This window comes from Salvia splendens, chromosome 18 (assembly GCF_004379255.2).
Source record: "Salvia splendens isolate huo1 chromosome 18, SspV2, whole genome shotgun sequence".
NCBI classification, from domain to species: Eukaryota; Viridiplantae; Streptophyta; class Magnoliopsida; order Lamiales; family Lamiaceae; genus Salvia; species Salvia splendens.
The window spans coordinates 4,511,087-4,530,953 of NC_056049.1; the positions used below are offsets into that span (position 1 = coordinate 4,511,087).

At 39.7% G+C, this 19,867-nt stretch overlaps 2 protein-coding genes across 2 annotated transcripts; one reads left to right on the top strand and one right to left on the bottom strand.

The window, feature by feature from the left end:
- Window positions 1-1,289: 1,289 nt before the first annotated feature.
- On the bottom strand, window positions 1,290-4,310 carry LOC121776619 (ATP-dependent 6-phosphofructokinase 2). The gene is made up of 2 exons (XM_042173811.1): window positions 3,747-4,310; window positions 1,290-2,505 (listed from the first exon to the last, which is right to left on the bottom strand). The coding sequence occupies exons 1-2, from the start codon at window positions 4,308-4,310 to the stop codon at window positions 1,681-1,683; spliced, it is 1,389 nt and encodes a 462-aa protein (XP_042029745.1). The 3' UTR covers window positions 1,290-1,680.
- Window positions 4,311-16,048: 11,738 nt separating this feature from the next.
- Window positions 16,049-18,752, top strand: LOC121775755 (ras-related protein RABB1c-like). The gene is made up of 6 exons (XM_042172796.1): window positions 16,049-16,226; window positions 16,678-16,817; window positions 17,469-17,551; window positions 17,835-18,039; window positions 18,134-18,202; window positions 18,466-18,752. Exons 1-6 carry the CDS (start codon window positions 16,181-16,183, stop codon window positions 18,556-18,558), a joined length of 636 nt encoding a protein of 211 aa, XP_042028730.1. The 5' UTR covers window positions 16,049-16,180; the 3' UTR covers window positions 18,559-18,752.
- Window positions 18,753-19,867: the final 1,115 nt, after the last annotated feature.

Here is a 19,867-nt window from a genome sequence, read left to right on the forward strand (position 1 = left end):
TAATTAGTACATATTGGGGAAATTAGTATTATACTTCATTTTCCCAAAAAAGGAAATATTAATATAATATATTACTCCATTCGTTCACGATTAAGTGATATAACTTGACTCGATTTTTTAAAACTATATACTAGTAGGAGTACTTAATAAAAACTGAGTTAGAAAAATTAATAAAATATGGAACCTACTTATAATGTTAATTTATAATAGTAAATAATGAGTGAAATGAGTTAATTGAATGACATGTTCATTACCAAAAATGGTAAAAGTAAACGAGACACTTAATTATAATGAAAAAAAAAACTTGGAACATTTAATCATATGGACGGAGGGAGTACTATTTTGTTGAAGAAAGGATGAGATCTAGTATCTAAGATTAGTAAAGTAAGAACACAGATAAATTGTAAACGAAGAAATTACAGAGGTGGAACTCAAATAATCAAAGAATTAATGGCTCAAACCCAAGGAGTGTTGTAGAGTGGCATGAGACTCGTCCATCCTTAACCAAATGGTCAGGGGATCGATGCCTGCTTTTGGGTATGGAGCAGTTTTAAATCCTTAGGCCAGCTGTCCCACCCTTTGAGGTGCCTACAAATTAACGCAGCGAATAGTCACTGGGCCCGCCGGTGGATACCCTTCGTAATTACCAAAAAAAAAAGAATTAATGGCTCAATGTTGCACAAAAACAGACCACACACGAATTTTTTATCGAAGATCTCAAGGGAAGACTGAAAGGCACTAAAAAAAGGCAACACTAAAAATTAAATCACCCCACCCATACTACAACACCGCGAAGGAAACCTCACAAGAAACACTCTAGAACTCACACACTCACATATGAGATTAGATATCCTCTTGCTTTTCAAACCAGAATTTAGGTTAGTGTCAACACTCGCAAGAAATCCTAGAAAGTAATCTTCCCTATGAGATCCTAAGATGAGCTTACACAACAAATTGAAGGAATCACTCGATGACAAGAGAGAGAATTGCCTAAAGACACACAAATTATAGAGAAAGAGTGTGAATCGAATAATGGTGATGAAGAATGAGGATATCCCCGGCTAATCAACTCAACTCCATCTCAAACAGACGTCGATCCGCGTGATCGTCAATTTGGCCACATTTTTTATTTTAAGTTTCAAAATTTTGAAATACTATTAATTTTTATAGTACTAGTATATTTTATTGGACAATAAAAAGCTTTTACCCATCTATTCATACTACAAAACATTACTAAGTACTCCTATTATACAAACAAAAGTTAGCTTGCTATATAACCGTAACTTGGCTTTATCAAAACAATAGGATATGATTCACAAAAACACATCTAACATAAGCTTACATTTTAATTTAATGAAATTTCACAAATAAACGCGTATAGCATTTTTATATTCTATTCCCTAATCACATGCCACCATCTATCTATAATCCCCCTCTCTTTTTAAGTGCATTTCACTTTCACCTTCAAATCTCCATTTTTGACAAAGCCACATTTCTACGTTTCTTTTCCACCTTTTTCATGTCGGATTCTCATACCACCTCACCAACCCTGTTTTGTCTTATCAACAATAGCAAGTAACAACAATCAAATACTAAATTACTACCCTTCTTATTAATCTAACAATGTAACAATATAGTAGCATCTCATAGCACTACTACTATAGTCTACTACTTTCAATTTCACCTCTTCTCAAAATCAGGCTGATTCGTGAGCGATCGAACCCACGCCCACTTGTGGTCCCTCGTGTCCACCCGATTCTTCGCCCTCGCGACGTCCTCCACCGGAATGTACCCGTAGTTCCCGTTAATTGGCCCCGACACGAACCCCGTGTACCCGGCCATCGCCCCGTGGATGGCCGAGTGAGCCACCAACGTGCAATACAAATTATCCGTCGCATTGGCCGGCACGGCCCGGACCATATAAGTCGGATCGATATACTTCACGGTGAACAGCTCCGTCCCGTGATCCCGGGCCCACCACTTCTTCAGCTCAGACTTCAGCCACCTTCCCACATCCAAGAACACCGGATTCCCCGACTCGTCCTTCTCCTCCACATGCGCCTCGTCGCTCCTCGGTATCACGTCCTGCCCGGCCCCCTCGGCCACGACGACAACCGCGTGCCCATTCTCCTTGAGGCGGGCGCCGAGGAACTCGAGCAGCCCGCCTCTGCCCTCCAGGTAGAAGTCATTCTCCGGGATGAGGCAGCAGTCGACGTCGCGGCTGCTGAGGGTCGCGTGGAGGGCGATGTGGCCGGTGCTCCGCCCCATCAGCTTCACCAGCCCTACGCCATTCACCGCGCTCTCGGCCTCTGTGTGGGCTGCGCTGATCGCTTGCTGAGCCATCTCCACCGCAGTTTGGAACCCGAAGGATCGGTCTATTATGCCGACGTCGTTGTCCACCGTCTTCGGGATTCCGGCCACCGCGATGTTCAGTTTCCGGCACTTTATCTCGTTGAATATCTCCACCATGCCGCGCATCGTGCCGTCGCCGCCAATGATGTACACCTGACGGAACTCATACAACTTTTATATCTCTTCGATCGCATAAATAACAAATTGTTCTCCATTTCATATACATATAAGAAAAAATGATTCTATACACAGATCACTATATATCTCGTTACCGCAAATGGCAAATTACCTAAAAAATCATTTTTTTTATCAATTTATTGTTAATTAATCCCGCAAATCACAAAAACTCGATTATATTAGTACTATAACTTTGACATTTTTTCTGAATTGTCCCAAAAATCTCTAATTACGCATAATGTGGCCGACAGAACTTATTATTTGTACAAAATGTTCGATTTGTCAAATTAGTCTAAATTACCTATAAACGTCATGTCAATAAATTTAGATGCACACCAAGGATTAGAGAATCCGCATTCGTACTCTTGACAACGACCACGGATGTGGGCCGGACCCACTTTTACTCCCTGCTCTTAGGTAAAATCACAACACTCACATCCGTGCTCTTCCGCAAGGATATGCTCAAGAGTCCTACCATTCTATTATTCAACTTAAATAAAAATATTTACACAATATTAAAATGCATTAAAAATAATTGGAATAATATTACAAATTAAAAAAAATAAAAATTACATAATTAAAATCCTAAAAATTAAAATTTTCTTCATTAAAGTCTTAAAAATTAAAAATTATATAATTTAAATCCTAAAAATTTAAAATTAAATAATTAAATTCATAAAATTAAAAAAACCCACTACTCGTGGCCGAATTTTGCCCAAATGGATGATGAATGTGTGTATTTATAGATGATTTTGGGATTAATTTTTTTAAAAAAAAATTCAAAAAAATGGTAATAAAATCCATATATTTTTGGAAATCCATTTTTTTTAAAAATTTTTGTTATTATTTTTGATTTTTTTAAAAAAAGAGAAAAAAAAATGCCAACCACTCATAGAAACGCGCCACGTCGCCCTGCTCGCTGGCAGGGACGTGCTCTTAGCTAAGAGCAGCGCCGTGCCAGCGGCAAGAGCACAGCGGCGGACAACTGTGCCGTGCCGCGGGCACGGACGGACGAACAGCAGTATGCTCTCCGCGGTGGATGCTCTTATAGTTTTTGACCGTAATGTCAATAAATTTAGATGCACACATGGAATTGACTAGAAATAGACCAATCTTGTTAATCAAAAACTTAAAAAATTGTGATGAGTACTACTAATTGATCATTTTTTTCAACTTATAGAATTAACCAGAAATCGACCAAATTTGATAATCAGAACCTGGTTGAAGCCACGATCCTGAATAGCGTCGACGATACGAGCAAGGTCGAAGCCGCCTCTAGAAGTCTCTAGAACCGTACCGCCTTTCCGGTGCCAGTCATGGACCATCTTCGGGTTCAAGGCGACCGGCTCACCGGAATAAAACCCCCGGTATCCGGCCTCGACCCCGAAGATGTGGCGCGCGCCGTAGAGGTCCCAGAGGCCGACGACGAGCTCCCTGATCACGGTGTTCATGCCGGGGCAGAGGCCCCCGCACGTGACGATGGCCGCGCGCACGTGACCGGGCTCGAAGTAGACCGCCTTCCTCGGCCCGGCCCGGTGGTAGGCCAGGCGGGGCCCGGGCGCGTCCGAGGCGCCGTGGAGGATGTGGCGGAGGACGACGTCGTTTGGGGTGATGTAGAACTCGGAGGAGGGGCGGAAGAAGGGATTGGCGTCGAGGGGGTTGGGGTGGCTGCGGAGGGAGGGGAGGGTGTGGAGGAGGTGCGGGAGCTGCTGGACCTTGATGTTTGGGATTGTGAGGTGCTGATCTTCGCCGCCGGCGTCGGTGGTGGCGGAGGAGGCCATGGTTTTTTAAAAAAAAAATTGGGTGAGAGGGTGATATGTATGTGGATTTGCGATGACGTGGAAGGCTGTTCGATTGACGCGTGGGTGTTACGTGGTGAACTTTTGCAGTGGTAGGGGGCGAGGGGTCACGTACGGGTCATTTCTTAGTTTGACCAGAAAGACATTCGTGATTTTGATTTTGACCAGAAATACCTTCGTTACTTCCTTAGAGCATCCACAACAACCTGCTCTTGCCAACTATCATGGTTGTAGGTTCGGTCCCACTTTTTTGCCGGCTCTTAGACTAGAGCACAACACCCACAGCCGTACTCTTCTGCAAGGACGAGCACAAGGGTCCCACCATTCCATTATTCAATTTAAGTAAAAACATTTTTACAAAATTAAAATACATTACACATATCCGCAATAATATTACAAAATACATTAAAAATTAAAAATTGCATAATTAAAATCCTAAAAAATAAAAATTACATAATTAAAATCTTAAAAATTAAAAATTTCATAATTAAACTCCTAAATATTTAAAATTACATAATTAAATTCATAAAATTAAAAAGCCCACTACTCGTGGCCTAATTTCGCCCACATGTGTTTGATTAGGGCTTCTTGTAGCTCAACGTGGGTTCGGGTATCGCGCATTGTGTGCCTTGTTTCGATCCTCTCACCCACCGTCGTATGCATACCTCGGCGTGGGGGAGACCTCGCGCTTGAGCTTCCGGCTTCATCCTCGTCGTAGAAGCTAGCCGCCCTCGGTCATTCGTCGGCTATAATCATATTGTGTAAGATAATACACGTGTACATGATGTCGGCGATATTTTTCACGTACCACAGCCGAGCCGGAGCCTTCACAATGTTGAATCGGGCTTAAAGGACCCCAAAGGCTCTTTCGACGTCTTTCCGCGCGGACTCTTGACGCTGCGCAAAAAGAACCCGTCTCGGGTCTTGCGGGTTGCTGAGCGTCTTCACGAAAATAGACCACCTTGGGTAGATACCATCAGCGAGATAGTAACCCATGTGGTATACATTTCCGTTGACGGTGAAGTCGATCGCCGGTGCTACACTATTCAACACATCATTGAAGAGGGGTGAAGAATAGAGCACGTTCAAATTGTTGTTGGATCCGGCAACACCGAAATATGCATGCCAAATCCATAGGCAGTAGTCGGCGACCGCTTCAAGGATAAGTGTTGGGCCGCCGCCTTTGTGGCCGCTTAAGTGTTGCCCCCTCCAAGCAGTCGAGCAATTCTTCCACCTCCAATGCATGCAGTCAATGCTGCCAAGCATTCCGGGAAAGTCATGGACTGATTCATGAAGACGAAGCAACCGTTGGCAATCATCGGTGGTGGGTGCCCGAAGGAATTCATCACCGAAAGTTGTACGAACGCCCTCGCAAAAATTTTTAAGACAAAGGATTCCAGTTGACTCACCGACATGTAAATACTCGTCGAAGAGGTCGGTCGTTTGCCCAGTAGCGAGTTGTCGGATGGCACACATACACTTCTGCAACGCCGAGAGACTTTGCCGACCGGCTGCATCTGGACCTGTTTGGAAGAATTCAACACGGGCGGACAATGTGTTGACAATACGCATAAACAAGCGCTTTGACATGAGAAAACGGCGCCTAAAGTAATCTTCCGGAAACCGCGGCGGGTCGGCAAAATAGTCGGCAACGAGCCTTTCGTGGGCTCCCTCCCGGTCACGATGGATGTAGCGACGAGTTGATCTAGTTGGTTGAGGAGGAGGGGCGGGGGTATTCGCTGCGATATATGCTTCATAAGCGGCACGATGTTGTTCGTAGTATTCTTGTTCTTCGCGCTCCGCTTCTGCAATGAGATGAGTGAAATCCATTTGAGGTTTTGAGTGAGAGATGAAGGTGTAGATAAGTTGTATGAAAAATATGAATAAGAGATGATTTGATGTGAAAAATGGATGATGAATGTGTGTATTTATAGATGATTTTGGGGAAAAATATTTAAAAAAATACAGAAAAACAGGCAAAAAAACGGCCATTTTTTTGGGATTGGGATTTTTTTGGTATTATTTTCGATTTAAAAAAAATAAAAAAATGATTTTTCAACGGATATGCCGTTGGCTAATCACACGCTGCCACGTCGCCTGCTCGCTGGTACGGACGTGCTCGATGCATCGAGCAGCGCAGTGCCAGCGGCAAGGGCGCAGCGGCGAACAGCAGTGCCGTGCCGCTGGCACGGACGGATGGACGAGCGCCTGCTCTCCGTTGTGCATGCTCCCATCCCTTCCTAAAGTTTGTCCCATTTTGTTTTCTTTTTTGTCTATTTCATAAAATTTATTCGTTTCATTTTCTACTATTTTTAGCAGTGGACTTCATATTCCACTAACTTATTTCTATTAATATTTTATTATAAAATTAATACTCCCTTCGTTTCTTCATAATTGAGAAAAAAAAAATTGGCACGGAGTTTAAGAAATAAATGTTGAATGTGTTAAATAAATAGATAAAAAAAGTAAGAGATAGAAAAAAGTAGAGAGTGAATAAAGTAGAGAGAATAAAATAAGAGAGAGTAAAGTAAGAAAGAGAAAAAAGTTACTATATAGGAAAATGACTCAACTATGAGGGACTTTCACAAAATGGAAAAATGACTCAAGTATGGACAATATTTGGGAGACGGTCGGAGTATTTTGTTACATTCCACTAACTTTGGGAGACGGTCGGAGTATGGACAATATTTGGGAGACGGTCGGAGTATGGAAAAATGATTCACACTCCACTAACTTTTTCAACTCACTTTTCATTACATTTCTTAAAATTTGTGTCAGGTCAAAGTGAGACAATATTTGGGAGACGGTCGGAGTATTTTGTTACTCCCTCCATCCCACTTAAGATGACACGTTTTTCTTTTTAGTTTGTCTCAACTAAGATGACACATTTCATTTTTTGGAAACTTTCTCTCTCCAATTAATACTCACAACCACTTTTTCTCACTTCTATTAAAATATTTATCTTTCTTTCTCTCTCTCTATTTTAATACTTACCCTCACCTTTTCTCTCTTCAATCAAACACTTTAACCAATAACTCTTAAAATCCCGTGCCGGCTAAGAAATGTGTCGTCTTAGCCAGGACGAAGGGAGTACTATCTTATTTATGTATAATAAGATATCAAAACTAATTCTCCATTTATCGTTTAATTTTAAACTAGGTTAAATAAACTAGGAATTAACATTTTTACACATGTAGGGTTTAAAAGGATGGGAACCGACAACAAGGTAATAGTATAAAACAAACTGTATATCATAGTTTAGGAAGTTAACCATTGCAAAGCAAAGTTTTATGAAAAGAGACACAATTACTCAGACGTAATAAATCAAAATTCAAGTGTATATCCTCACCTTGTTCTCCCTCCTTCAATTAGAAGATGGGCCTTAAAACAGCAAATTTAAGACAACGAAAATAATCAACAGCACAAAAAATACAAAGATTTACCAGCAGAAATTGCCACAAATTAATACTCCACCAAACTCACTTTTAACCCTTGTAAAAGATTAAAAGCATGACATATAACTCTTCATTTTCAAAGTTACATTTATAGCATATATGAATTTATATTATCCTAGCTTTCCAACTTCTATATTTATCCTGGGATTCGGGAATATTTTAACTTGGTGAAAAAGCTTTTACTACTATTTTATGATTATTTATACAAATATGTATTACCAACCCCCTTTTCGCTTTTTTATGTGCATGATTAGCTTTATTTGGATCATGATTAAACGAAGTTCAATTTAATTTCCTAAAGTGACCACAATACAATAAGTAAACGAAGCTCAATTTTATTATTACATACATGAAAATGATCAATATAAGTAGAAGTTACATTAGGCCATCCACTACGCGGCACGCCACCGTCCCGCGTTCCGTCTCTTTTATTACTACATACATGAAAATGATCAATATAAGTAGAAGTTACACTAGGCCATCCACTACGCGGCGCGCCATCGTCCCGCGTTCCGTCGCGGAGAGACGGAACGCTCGCGCGACGCGTTGCGGCACACCGGCCCGTCCCGCGCCCGTCACGATCACGTCCCGCGACCCGTCCCTGCGAGACAAGAGACGGGCTGTCTCGCCACGCGCCATGGCGACGTGGCGCGCCCCTGCGCCATGCGTGACGCCCACTCGCCGGCCCTCGAGTGGGCGTCGTCACTCGCTGACGCAATAAATCTTTTTTTAAAAAAAAAATCGAATTAAAAAAAATTGTATTACGGTTTATATCCGTTTTTTTCTTTCTTTTTTAATTTTTTAATTAATTTTTTTACTCTATAAATACTCCTAATTCATCCTCATTTCACAGACAACTACACATCTATTATTCCTAAATCATCTCAATTTCCTCTCCAATTTTCATCTAACATCTCATCACAAAATGTCCGGCGACGGCAACTCCGGCGGTGGAGGCTCCGGCGGGTGGGATATCAACGCGTTCGGCGATTGGGAGACCATGTACAACACACTGGGTGGTTCCGGTTCGTCGACGCCGGGCACCCAGGGTTCGGCGACGCCCGGGGGTACCAACCACCCAATTTTGACGTGGATGCATATGCCCGTCCCTCCGCCCTGAGGTATTCGCTGGGATTATCCTAGATTCGGGAGGATTTTCCCGTTGAACCCACACCGGGAGTAGGCTGAGGTGGGGGAGGCGGCCGAGGCGGTGGAAGCTCCAGGGCGGAAGCCCATGCGGGCGAGGATGAGGATGAGGATGAGGATCTAGGCCGGCATCCGTACAACAACAACGAAACGATGGCGGTGTACAACGCCTGGATTTCCGTCTCGTACGATCCCATCGTCGGGAATCAACAACCCCGGAAATGCTTATGGGAAAAGGTCGTCGAGACCTACCACCAGATCAAGCCGAAAGGGTCACGCAAGCGCACATATAAAATGCTCCTCTCTCACTTTGATTGAGTCGACAGACAGGTCAAAAAATTCTGCGGCATCTACTTGACCGAAGCGGTTCACTACCAAAGCGGCGCCACGAGAGCCGACATTCTAAGGGCGGCTTTGCGCGTCTACAACCAGGACACCGGCAAATAATTCAAATTTGTTGATGTTTGGCAGGTCGTCAAGGACGAGGAACGGTGGGCCGACGGTGTCCGCTCCAGCTCGGGCTCAACCTCGAAGCGCACGAAGCACACATCGAGTGGCCAATACTCGTCTGGTGACACCGGTGAGGGCAGCGACGCACAAGAGGCTTCCTCGCATGAGTTTGAGGGTACGGCCGGCGATGACGGGGGATCCAGCCGTGGGCGCCGTCGGCCGCAAGGGATGAAGGCGGCGAAAGCGGCTAGAGAGAGGAAGGGCCGAGGCGAATCAAGCCAGGCGGCCTCGGTAAACTATTGTTTTTGTATTATTATTATTATATATTAAAGGCCCAAGTTTTTTTAGTCCAATACAAATAATTAATGACCCACTTAGAAGCCCAATTTCATCAATGTGCCATCTTCTTCAAATTGAGGATCTGCAGGGTCTGTAGTTTCGTCTTCTTCAAATTGGGGATCTGCAGTTTCATCTGCTCTTGGCCTCTTCCTCTTCCAGTTTCGCCATCGCAGACTCGCAGGCACGTTATACATAAGAATTCAGGCCAACCGAAGCCGGGGCGGAAATCCGGCGGGGCACGACTGCATAGTGGGGGATATGGGTCCGGTCCGGCCAAGCCCCCGCTGGAGCGGTGGCTTGGCCGCCGGTATCTCCGTCCCTGTGTACATAATAAAAAAACTCAGAAAGAAGGTTGGAAGCAATCACGTTTTGTGTGACGCCCTGAGATTTTCGTCCCTTTCTTTCAAGATAAATCGGATTTATTAGCATAATTAATTTCTATTAGAGGCCGTGTAAGCTTGTGTTCATCGAATTCTCGTTGTAATCCCGACTACCGAATATATATAAGTACTTGGTGTTGGAAAATAAAGTGCGGGGGATTTCTTTATTACGATGGGAAATAGAAAATACAAGGATATTCGATACATATATGCTTACATGTACAAAATAGACAACACTTTCCTATGCTACTCTATTTTCTATATTAGGGAATTTCCATTCTCAATGGTGAAGTGTTGGGGAAGAGGGAGTCACGTATAGGAGAGGAGTATAATTGAGTTTTGGGCCAAGGGAATTAATTTGGTGGGCTGAACTTATTAAATTGTTGGGCCTAAATAATTAATTGGTTGGTATGGGCCATATAAGCAATTAAAATAGAAGGGAGGCCGATAGATGAAGAAATGGGCTGTTCCATTTATTTGAGGAATTGGATTCAAGGATTGGGCCGAGATTTTTTATGCTTTGATTGGATTTAATTGGTGGAATAAGTTTGGCCCTATTAACTAAATTATACTTGGACTCGGATTAAATATGGAAGTGAGTTGACAGCTTGGGTATGTGAATTCCCGAATAGTTTACTAAATACCGAAGATGGAAAATATTAAGTTGGAAACGTGAAGGGCCGACCGGCGTCGCCCCGCGATGCCTCGGGCGACCTTACGAAAAATTCGAAGAGAGAGAAATGGAATGGACTTCCAAAAATCCTTATTTTATTAGAGACTTGCCAAGTAATTATTTTAGAGAAAATAGAATTTCTCCGGATTTAGTTAAGTGAACAATTGAATCCTACAACTTAGTAAAGCCCGAGAGAGGATTAGAGATCCTATGAGACGAGACTAAGATATAGGTGCTATCCAATAGAATTTTTTTTCCGAGTTCGAGATACATTGGCAAGCGAACTAGCCTCCCCCAGCCCCTAGTGGCCGCACGAACTAGCCTCCCCCAGACGGGTCCAGGCCCGTAAGTTGTCCACCCTCAGACGGGTCCAGGCCCATAAGTTGTCAACCCTCAGACGGGTCCAGGCCCGTAAGCTTGCAAAGCCCCAAGGCAACAAGCCTTGTTTAGGCCCACATGGGAAATTAATCCCAAGTTGCGCCATCCAGGAGTCGAACTCGAGACTTCCAGGATGGCGCGGTATCCTTGCCACCCTCCTCAACCACTTGAGCTAGGGGGTTTGGATAGGTGCTATCCAATAGGATGTATGCATTCTTTTTCTCAAAAGAATTTAATTCAAAGTACTAATTAGCGTGCTACGCTATTTAATTTCAAATGCAATTTTGCTTGAAGGCAAAGTGAGGCCAACACGAGAGTTGTTAATTGAAGATAAGCACATCAGGTGGGCTTTCTTTTAAATATACATCACATTAGTGGGGATATAAATCAATTACTTGCGAAATTATGAAATGCCATATTTTTCTCAAATGGAGCTATGATTCTTTTTCAAGTTGTTGTCATTCCATAACTATTTGTTTTGATGATGTCTATCTACGGGCTATATGCCTATTTGTTTTGGTAACCCCAAAACGTTAATCGAATTCGGGTTTGAGCGTGGGCGGCGTCCCAACACAGACTTTTGTTCACGACGAGAGCCGTGAACCATCCAAGAGGGTTGGCCGGTTCTGTGTCCGCGGAAGGTGGCCACCTTCCCGGCACGATGAAGTAGATGGTGACCGTGGGAGGTGGCCACCTCCCCGGTGCACGAATGTTCAGATATGACGAATTATGAAAGAACTTAGATTGATCAATCGAACTTTTAGCTGACAAAAGAATCTAGTAAGCTCGGGCCTTTTAAGAAAAACCCACGTGTGTTACTATTGATGGCTTGACAACTATATTGTATGTTTTGATTTTCGGCACGTGTCCATTAAGTACTCCTCTACTCAGCCCTGCATATATTTCTAAATGTGCAGGTTGACCGTCAAAACGGAGGAGTGGTGATCGGAGTCGATGTGTATTAAATAACCAAGTGGATCTTCCAACGCTTCTTGTCTTCATACACGAAGTCGTTTAGCAAGGACTCATTCCGCTGTGATTTGTTAAGTGAGAATCCTAAAATCTTACCACCGAACTCTGATTTATTTTGATGAGATATTATTCTTGTTTCCAAGACCATGTAATCAAGTACTTGGCTTCTGTTTTATGATATTATCCGATTTGGCCTTTGGGCAAAGTTCTCAAGTTTCTACCCCTTTCTTTCCTTGTCTCTTTAATCCACCTCATTAGTCGCGGTTTACCCACCTTTGCTATCCTTAACAAAGTGAGGTCGTGACATTCTTACTGTTTCCTTAGTTAGCTAGAGAGTGATACAAAGATAGAGAGGCATATAGTATATATTATTATGTATTAAAATTATTCAAGGTGAATTGTATATACCTCTACCATTGTCTAGATGTAATAAATCATATAAAAAAGTATCAATGAAAGCAAAAATTATATGTATCGACTAATATTAATTACGTCTGCATGACTCCCTTCATGCCAAGTAAGAAGTCGTCAACAACAAACGTTGACAACTCGTCTCAGTTGGCATTCAGGGAGCCAGGCAGATCCATCTTCGTCGTTCCGGTCGGCCGGATAAACACATGTCACATTACCTTCTTCCCAAGAATGCAGCAACATTCAGTACAAAAATGAAATGTACTTATGGTTTAACTCAACTCAAAGTCTCCATATGGCTAATATTTATAGCCATAATAATATCCATTATTAATTTTGTATTTCCTCTTGTGAAAATATTTAGTATTGACAAAGAAAGGGTAAGACAACACAAGATACATAAAAGTGAAATGGCTAACATGTATACTTCCAAAAGATGGAGCCACACAACTGCCCAAGTTTCACAACTAATTGGGATTTAATTTGGACATTTCTTCAAATTCATAGATGTTAACTTTTTATATTCACAATTATTATCAGAGCAATTTGGATGGGTGCCCTGATAGGACCAAAATCTTTTGTAATTTCATGTATAGAGAAATGTAGCCGGCAAAAATAATCAGTTGCTCGTAATATTATGTGTGTATTGAAGGTTATGAAATGGGAATTAGTCATGTAACTTCATAATATTACTATTTGTTAGGTAGTTTATAAAATAATTATTCTAAACGGTGTTGCAATAATTATTGGATTTATAGTTGCGTTTGAGCTCATTATGGACGTGTCGAGACTTTATATTATAATCAGTTGAAATTCTAATCAAATTATTCTTCATAGGTCGCAGAAAAATAAGCTACATATGTCAATAAAACAATTCCATAATCGTATTTGAAAATAATCATTCAATTTAATTAAAGTAACCCTATTTATATATTTTTAAATCACTGAAATGTCAATAATCCTATTTATAATCGTGCATTTTAAATCACTAAAATGTCAGTAATCCTATTTATATAATTTTACAAACAATCCTATTTATCACAACACCAAGATAAAATGAGCTTTGTATACCACGGTTGTGGATTTTAAATAGGGGTGGGTAGGTACGGTATACCTTACCGAAACCACCATATCGTATACCTTACCGTAAATACGGTATGCGAAAAAATCATACCTTTACCTTACCAAAGTTTTCGGTATACCGAACTTCGATATACCTTATTTTCGGTATGACGAATTTCCATACCGATACCGTACCTCATTTTCGGTATACCATACCGAAGTTCGGTATACCTGACTTTCAACATCAATTAAAATAGAAAATTAGAGTTTTTAGAATATTATTTATATTTTATAATTTTAAAAATAAATTAAATATAATTTATTCATAATTATATTTATATTTCACAATAGATTTTATAATTTTAAAATATATAAAATATATTTTATATATAATTGTGTTTATATTTTTGTGGTATACCTTAGTTTACGGTATATACCTTAATTTACGGTATATACCGAATTTCGGTATGCAGCGGTATACCGCGGTATTTGAAAATCCATACCGTTACCTTACCGAAATTTTTCGGTAAGGTATCATACCGTACCGAAAGTCACGGTATACCAAAAATTCGGTATTTTCGATATTTTTTCGGTACGATAAGGCCGGTATTTCGATATTTCGGTATTTTTCCCCAGCCCTAATTTTAAATAGCAGTAAAATGTTTTATTTTGATTATTACAAGGATACATTCTCTGATAAATCATGAAAGATAAGTAAAATTTTGACTCTTCCCATATTTTTCCAAAAAATGAATCATAAAAACAAAGTTTGCAATTCTCATAATTATCTCATTTGTTACATTTGTAGCGAAATACACGATTATCTAACAGTCGATTTTAAACACATCACCCACCACATTAACATGTTCTACATCTTAAGGAAGAGAATTAACATTCCTTACATAACTGCTGTATAACATTTCTGCATAAAATTGACTAACACATTATGCATTTTTTTTACAAATCGAAAAAGGCTCGAGCTGGCAAGCAGCGGGCAAAGGTTCAAGATAATGAGCCAAATGTCAAGTTGCAAAAACCAAAAACAGAAAGTACAACGACATCTCAATCAAACACCAACAGACAGACTAAATGCTAAACTCCCAAAGAACCAAAGAAACATCAACAGCAACAACACAAACCTGGTATCAATCTTCACTCCAGAACCTGAAGTCGTGCACTTGATCGATCGACATATGTGTTGGGGGGAGGTTTGGAAAGCCACTTGCATTCCATAACGCAAGTTGCGAAAATGGTCTTCTCTTTTCGGCCTCTCCAATTTGGCTCAAACTTTTGGAAAATCATTTTATTCAGTATGTCCCAGATCGACCAAGATTTGATATAAAATATAGAGATCCAAGTTTTCTTATCACCCTTTTGAACCAAAAGAGGAAATACGACATTGGGTCTTTAAGGAGGCATATGGATATGTTCTATCTACTAACGCATTATTGCATATTGCATATTTCACTAAATATGAGATAGAAAAGATAATTGCAAAAATATAAACTTCATAATTTATAATTGATTTTTAAATAAATATGGAACATTTCGAATTTGAATAAATGCGAGTAGTACTTTCATAATTTATTTGATAATTATTACTTACAAAAATTAAAAGTATATGAAACTTATTGATTAAGAAAAATTAGGCCTGCTTATTCGGCCGGTTCTGGTTCTACCCGGCCTGGTTGACCGGGTACCCGGTAGCAAAATCTCATGAATCCTGGAACCGGCCGGTTCCGGTTTGGAACCGACCGGGTAAGAATCGGCCAGTACCGGTTCTGAATCGGAACCGATTTGTAAGTATACTAATTAACGACAAGTCATTTATTATTTACCATAATTTTAATCTGACACCACACTAGATTTAACTTATATATAACAAAAATTACACCATATCCACTTAGTATTAAGAAATTTGATTCTCATGTTAGCTCACGAGTTGTCTGTGATGTCAAACCACAATTACGGTATTTCTTTCACATGTTTCCTAAATGAGTAACCTCTACCTTTACTCCTCTAAGAGCTTTCTTGATCTGTTAAAATTATTTTTGTTTAAGGTACGCGAAGTATAATGGTAAATAATGGAAGTCTTCATTATCCAAATACATAAATTGGAAAATTATATTGTCAAACCAAGAGTAGCATTTATTTTAAGCAATATCAAAGTAGCAAAGGAATACATTAAGTAGAACTAAAGAATCAAAACAACCTTGATAATAATAAATGAATTACAGTTAATTACTATACTTCAATTTTAGTAAAAAAAAATTAAATTTAATATATATTATTCGGTTCTGGGTAGAACCGGAACCGGAATTTATGAAAGCATTAGAACCGGTACCCGAATGAAACCAGTTCTGGTTCCTCAATTACCCGGTCGGTTCCGGTTCTGGTTCCGGGCACCCGAGAACCGGAGAACCGGTTAAGCATGCCTGAGAAAAATATCATAATTAATTAATCAGATCAAATTGGCGACCGCAGCACTCTTCGTTCATCTTTGCGTCTTCGGAGCTTCATTTCGCCATCTTTCTCCGATTCCGAATTCCCCATTCCGATTTCCGTATTCATTGATCAGCCCTAGATATGTCTTACGCGTATCTCTTCAAGTATATCATCATCGGCGATACCGGTAATTTCTCGCTAATTCCACTTCTTTTCCTCATCATATGATGTTAATTTTGTCCTCTTTCATGTATGATTCGTTTAATAGGGTTTTTGTTGGGGCGGGATTTAGCGTTTCAATTAAGAATTGGGCGTGTTGAACTGTCAGTTCGTGCTTGGTTGCGTTTACTGATTGCGATTTCTGTGTTGCTTGTTGTGAAAGACTGAATGAGTGGATCATCGGTGGATTTGATCTGATGAATGTCATGTATTCGGAATTATTACCGTCTGCAATGCGATTCGGTTCTGTATAGACGAGAAATTTGGGGAATTAGATGGATAAATAATTAAATACCAGTTGCTCTAGATAATTATGTTAGGGGCAAAAAAAATGATCTTGATTGTGTTTGTATATTATCAAATCTGACTAGAATTATTCTGATGTTGCTTTCTTATTGATGTAAAACTATCTTTTGCAGGGGTGGGGAAGTCATGCCTTCTTCTACAGTTCACCGACAAGCGTTTCCAGCCAGTGCATGACTTGACTATTGGAGTCGAATTTGGGGCTCGGATGATTACAATAGACACCAAACCCATTAAGCTTCAGATATGGGACACGGTTAGTTTGTGTTAATATTAAGGGTTTTACACTCATTAGTTTGTTATATTGTCTACGCTGCCGTGTTACTAAATGTATTGGGCAATTAGTTCGATTTCTAAGGATGCTCGCACAAAAGGGTTTCAGGGCATTATTATTGTGTTCTTTAGTTTCCTGCTACCAATCATACTATTAAAGCCTGTAGCAAACTATATCTTTGTGTTAACTATCTATAGGCTAATAAGATACTGGGGACTAGCCTAGGTTAGATTTCCCTCTTTTTTGTCTGAATTGGTAGCTAATTTCCTTCCATTATGTTTCTTATATGTCGATAACCATAGCAGCAAGGATTTTTCTGATATATATTGTGCACACAGTATAACTGATATATATTCTTAAAGAAGTGAAAGACCTGAGCTGAGAATTGCAGATTGACTTTGCACTTATTAGTAACTTAATGTTAAAGTTTTGTGTTCTTCAGCTTTATAACTGTTTTGTTGTGTGAAATCTAAAATTTTAGGTTATGTTGTGCTTATCATTGGTACATTCTTGTGATAGTTCTGACTTCTGAGTAAGAATATGTATATCATGTGTATTTTTAATTTTTTAAGAGTCTCATGCTATTATACTGGAGTTATTAGTAATATAGCTGTGTTTTGGTTGATGCTACAGGCTGGTCAAGAATCCTTCCGATCCATCACAAGGTCATATTACAGAGGGGCTGCTGGTGCACTTTTGGTCTATGATATAACTAGGTACTGCTTTTATTCGTCCAGACGTCCACACGATTTTTTTTTCTCTTGCTCTTTGGAAAAGCCACCCTGCTACTGAATCACTCTCTACAATGATTTTTAACTCTTAGCATTTAACTCAGATAAGTACCCATACAATTTTTTGCCATGCGTCTTATGTACTTTCTTGGGAATGATCAACAATATATTGTAATTTTTCATAGGTTTCCTTGATACAAGTTTGTGAAACTCCTCTTTTGTACCGAAACTGATGTATTATTTGTTCATCGTCTTTCCTGTGTATCAGGAGAGAAACCTTTAATCACTTGGTAAGCTGGCTAGAAGATGCAAGGCAGCATGCAAATCCAAACATGACAATTATGCTGGTAGGCAACAAATGTGATCTTGCCCATCGAAGGGCAGTTAGCACAGAAGAAGGAGAACAATTTGCGAAAGAACATGGGTTGATTTTCATGGAAGCATCTGCAAAAACTGCTCAGAATGTAGAGGAGGTGACCAAGAATTTCCTTATCTCTATGAGACACGATTAAAACTACTATATCCTTACATATCCCTTGCATATTTTGACTAGAGCATTATCTGCAGGCTTTTATCAGAACAGCCTCAACAATATATAAGAAGATCCAAGATGGAGTATTTGATGTTTCAAATGAGGTTTGAATCTTCAATTCTCCTTTTGCTAGTTGCCTCATGTTTTGCAAAACAGAAGAATACTCTTGCTTTAAGTTAGCAAGACCTCCTGCTGTGTGGTTGTCTGAGTTATTATCTCGAGTGACATTCCCTTTCACCTTGCCAAAATTTAAATATAACCTGCAAGAGCATAATGAAAAAACTTGTCCCATTACAGTTAGATTTTTATCATATTGAAAACTCAAATTTGATTGCCTAACTAATGCCATCTTCCTCCTTTTTCTCAGTCATATGGAATAAAAGTAGGTTATGGTGGAATTCCCGGGCCATCTGGCGGAAGGGACGGTTCTTCTTCTCAAGTTGGAGGTTGCTGCAGCTGAGATTCGTCTCAACATCGCAGACATTCTTTTATGTTCTTCCCGAGCGTTGTGTGTGTATATTCCACAACTTGGCATTGCGATTAATACGTAATTATGTTTGCAGTTATGTTGCTCTGGGCACCATTATATTTGTGAGTGTATATCTGACAATACAGATGGGAGAGTGTGAGTAAAAAGCAAACATGTTTTATCTAGTTCTGTGTTTATTCGACCTGTGTTTATGCAAATGAAGACCAAAAAAATAGTGTCATCTTGATTTTTGCTTGTTATACATTTTTTTACACTCAATTCTAATTAATATATAAAAAACTGGATTCAAATTCCACTAATTTTTTCACCCGTTTTTTTTAAAGGTGAAATAATTTCTTGTCGTGTTGAGTCAAAACGTGTCCTCATGGACGAGGAGCCTTTACTTGTTTTTATTTTGGCGAGTATTTTCTTGTTTCTTTAATCTGTTCATTTCATTTTCATACCCAATTTTATCTAAACAAGTGACTAGTAAAACTATTTCATAATTAAATTGGGCTGTGAATAATGAGGGGATACTTCACACGCGGCGTCAAGCACAAGTTAGCAGTCTCAGTTACTTTTGAACACTCTTGTTGTAAAAATGATACCCCCTCCATCCCAAGTTACTTGAGTCGTATTTCTTTTTGGGTTGTGCCAAGTTACTTGAGTCATTTCTCTTTTTGGCTAAAAACAAAACATCTAATCACACATACTGTATTCTTTCTTTTACTTTACCTTCTCTCCTCTCTCTTTTACTTAATTTTACTTTATTTAACTCATTAAACACAACTTTCTTAAATCTCGTGCCGAAAAGAAACTCCTCAAGTAACGTGGGACGGAGGGAGTAATAAATAATTAAAGTTGGAAAATAGTAAAGTAAGAGAGAATAATGTAGACAAGACTTTCTCTATATTATTCTCACTCTTACTTTAGCTTTCATCATTTTTACAAAATGAGTGTTCAAAAGTAACTGGAACTGTTAAAGCGGGACGGAGGGAGTATAATATTAAAACATTGTATCCAATTTGATTGTATCAATATGATTATGAAATGAAGTTGTGACAACACCCTTTCTGTCCACCTTTGTTTCATATTCACAAGTGTATATATAGGGTCCTATTAGGTTGAGATTATTTAGCTAAATTGAGAAATGAGATGCAATATCAGCCACTAATCTACAAGATTAACTAAATGTCAATAGCTATCACATTATGTCAACACGGGGGTATAAGTGTCATTTCATTTCAATAGTCAAAATATCAAATGTCAACTGCTCGTATTAAAATGTCAACAACTAAAA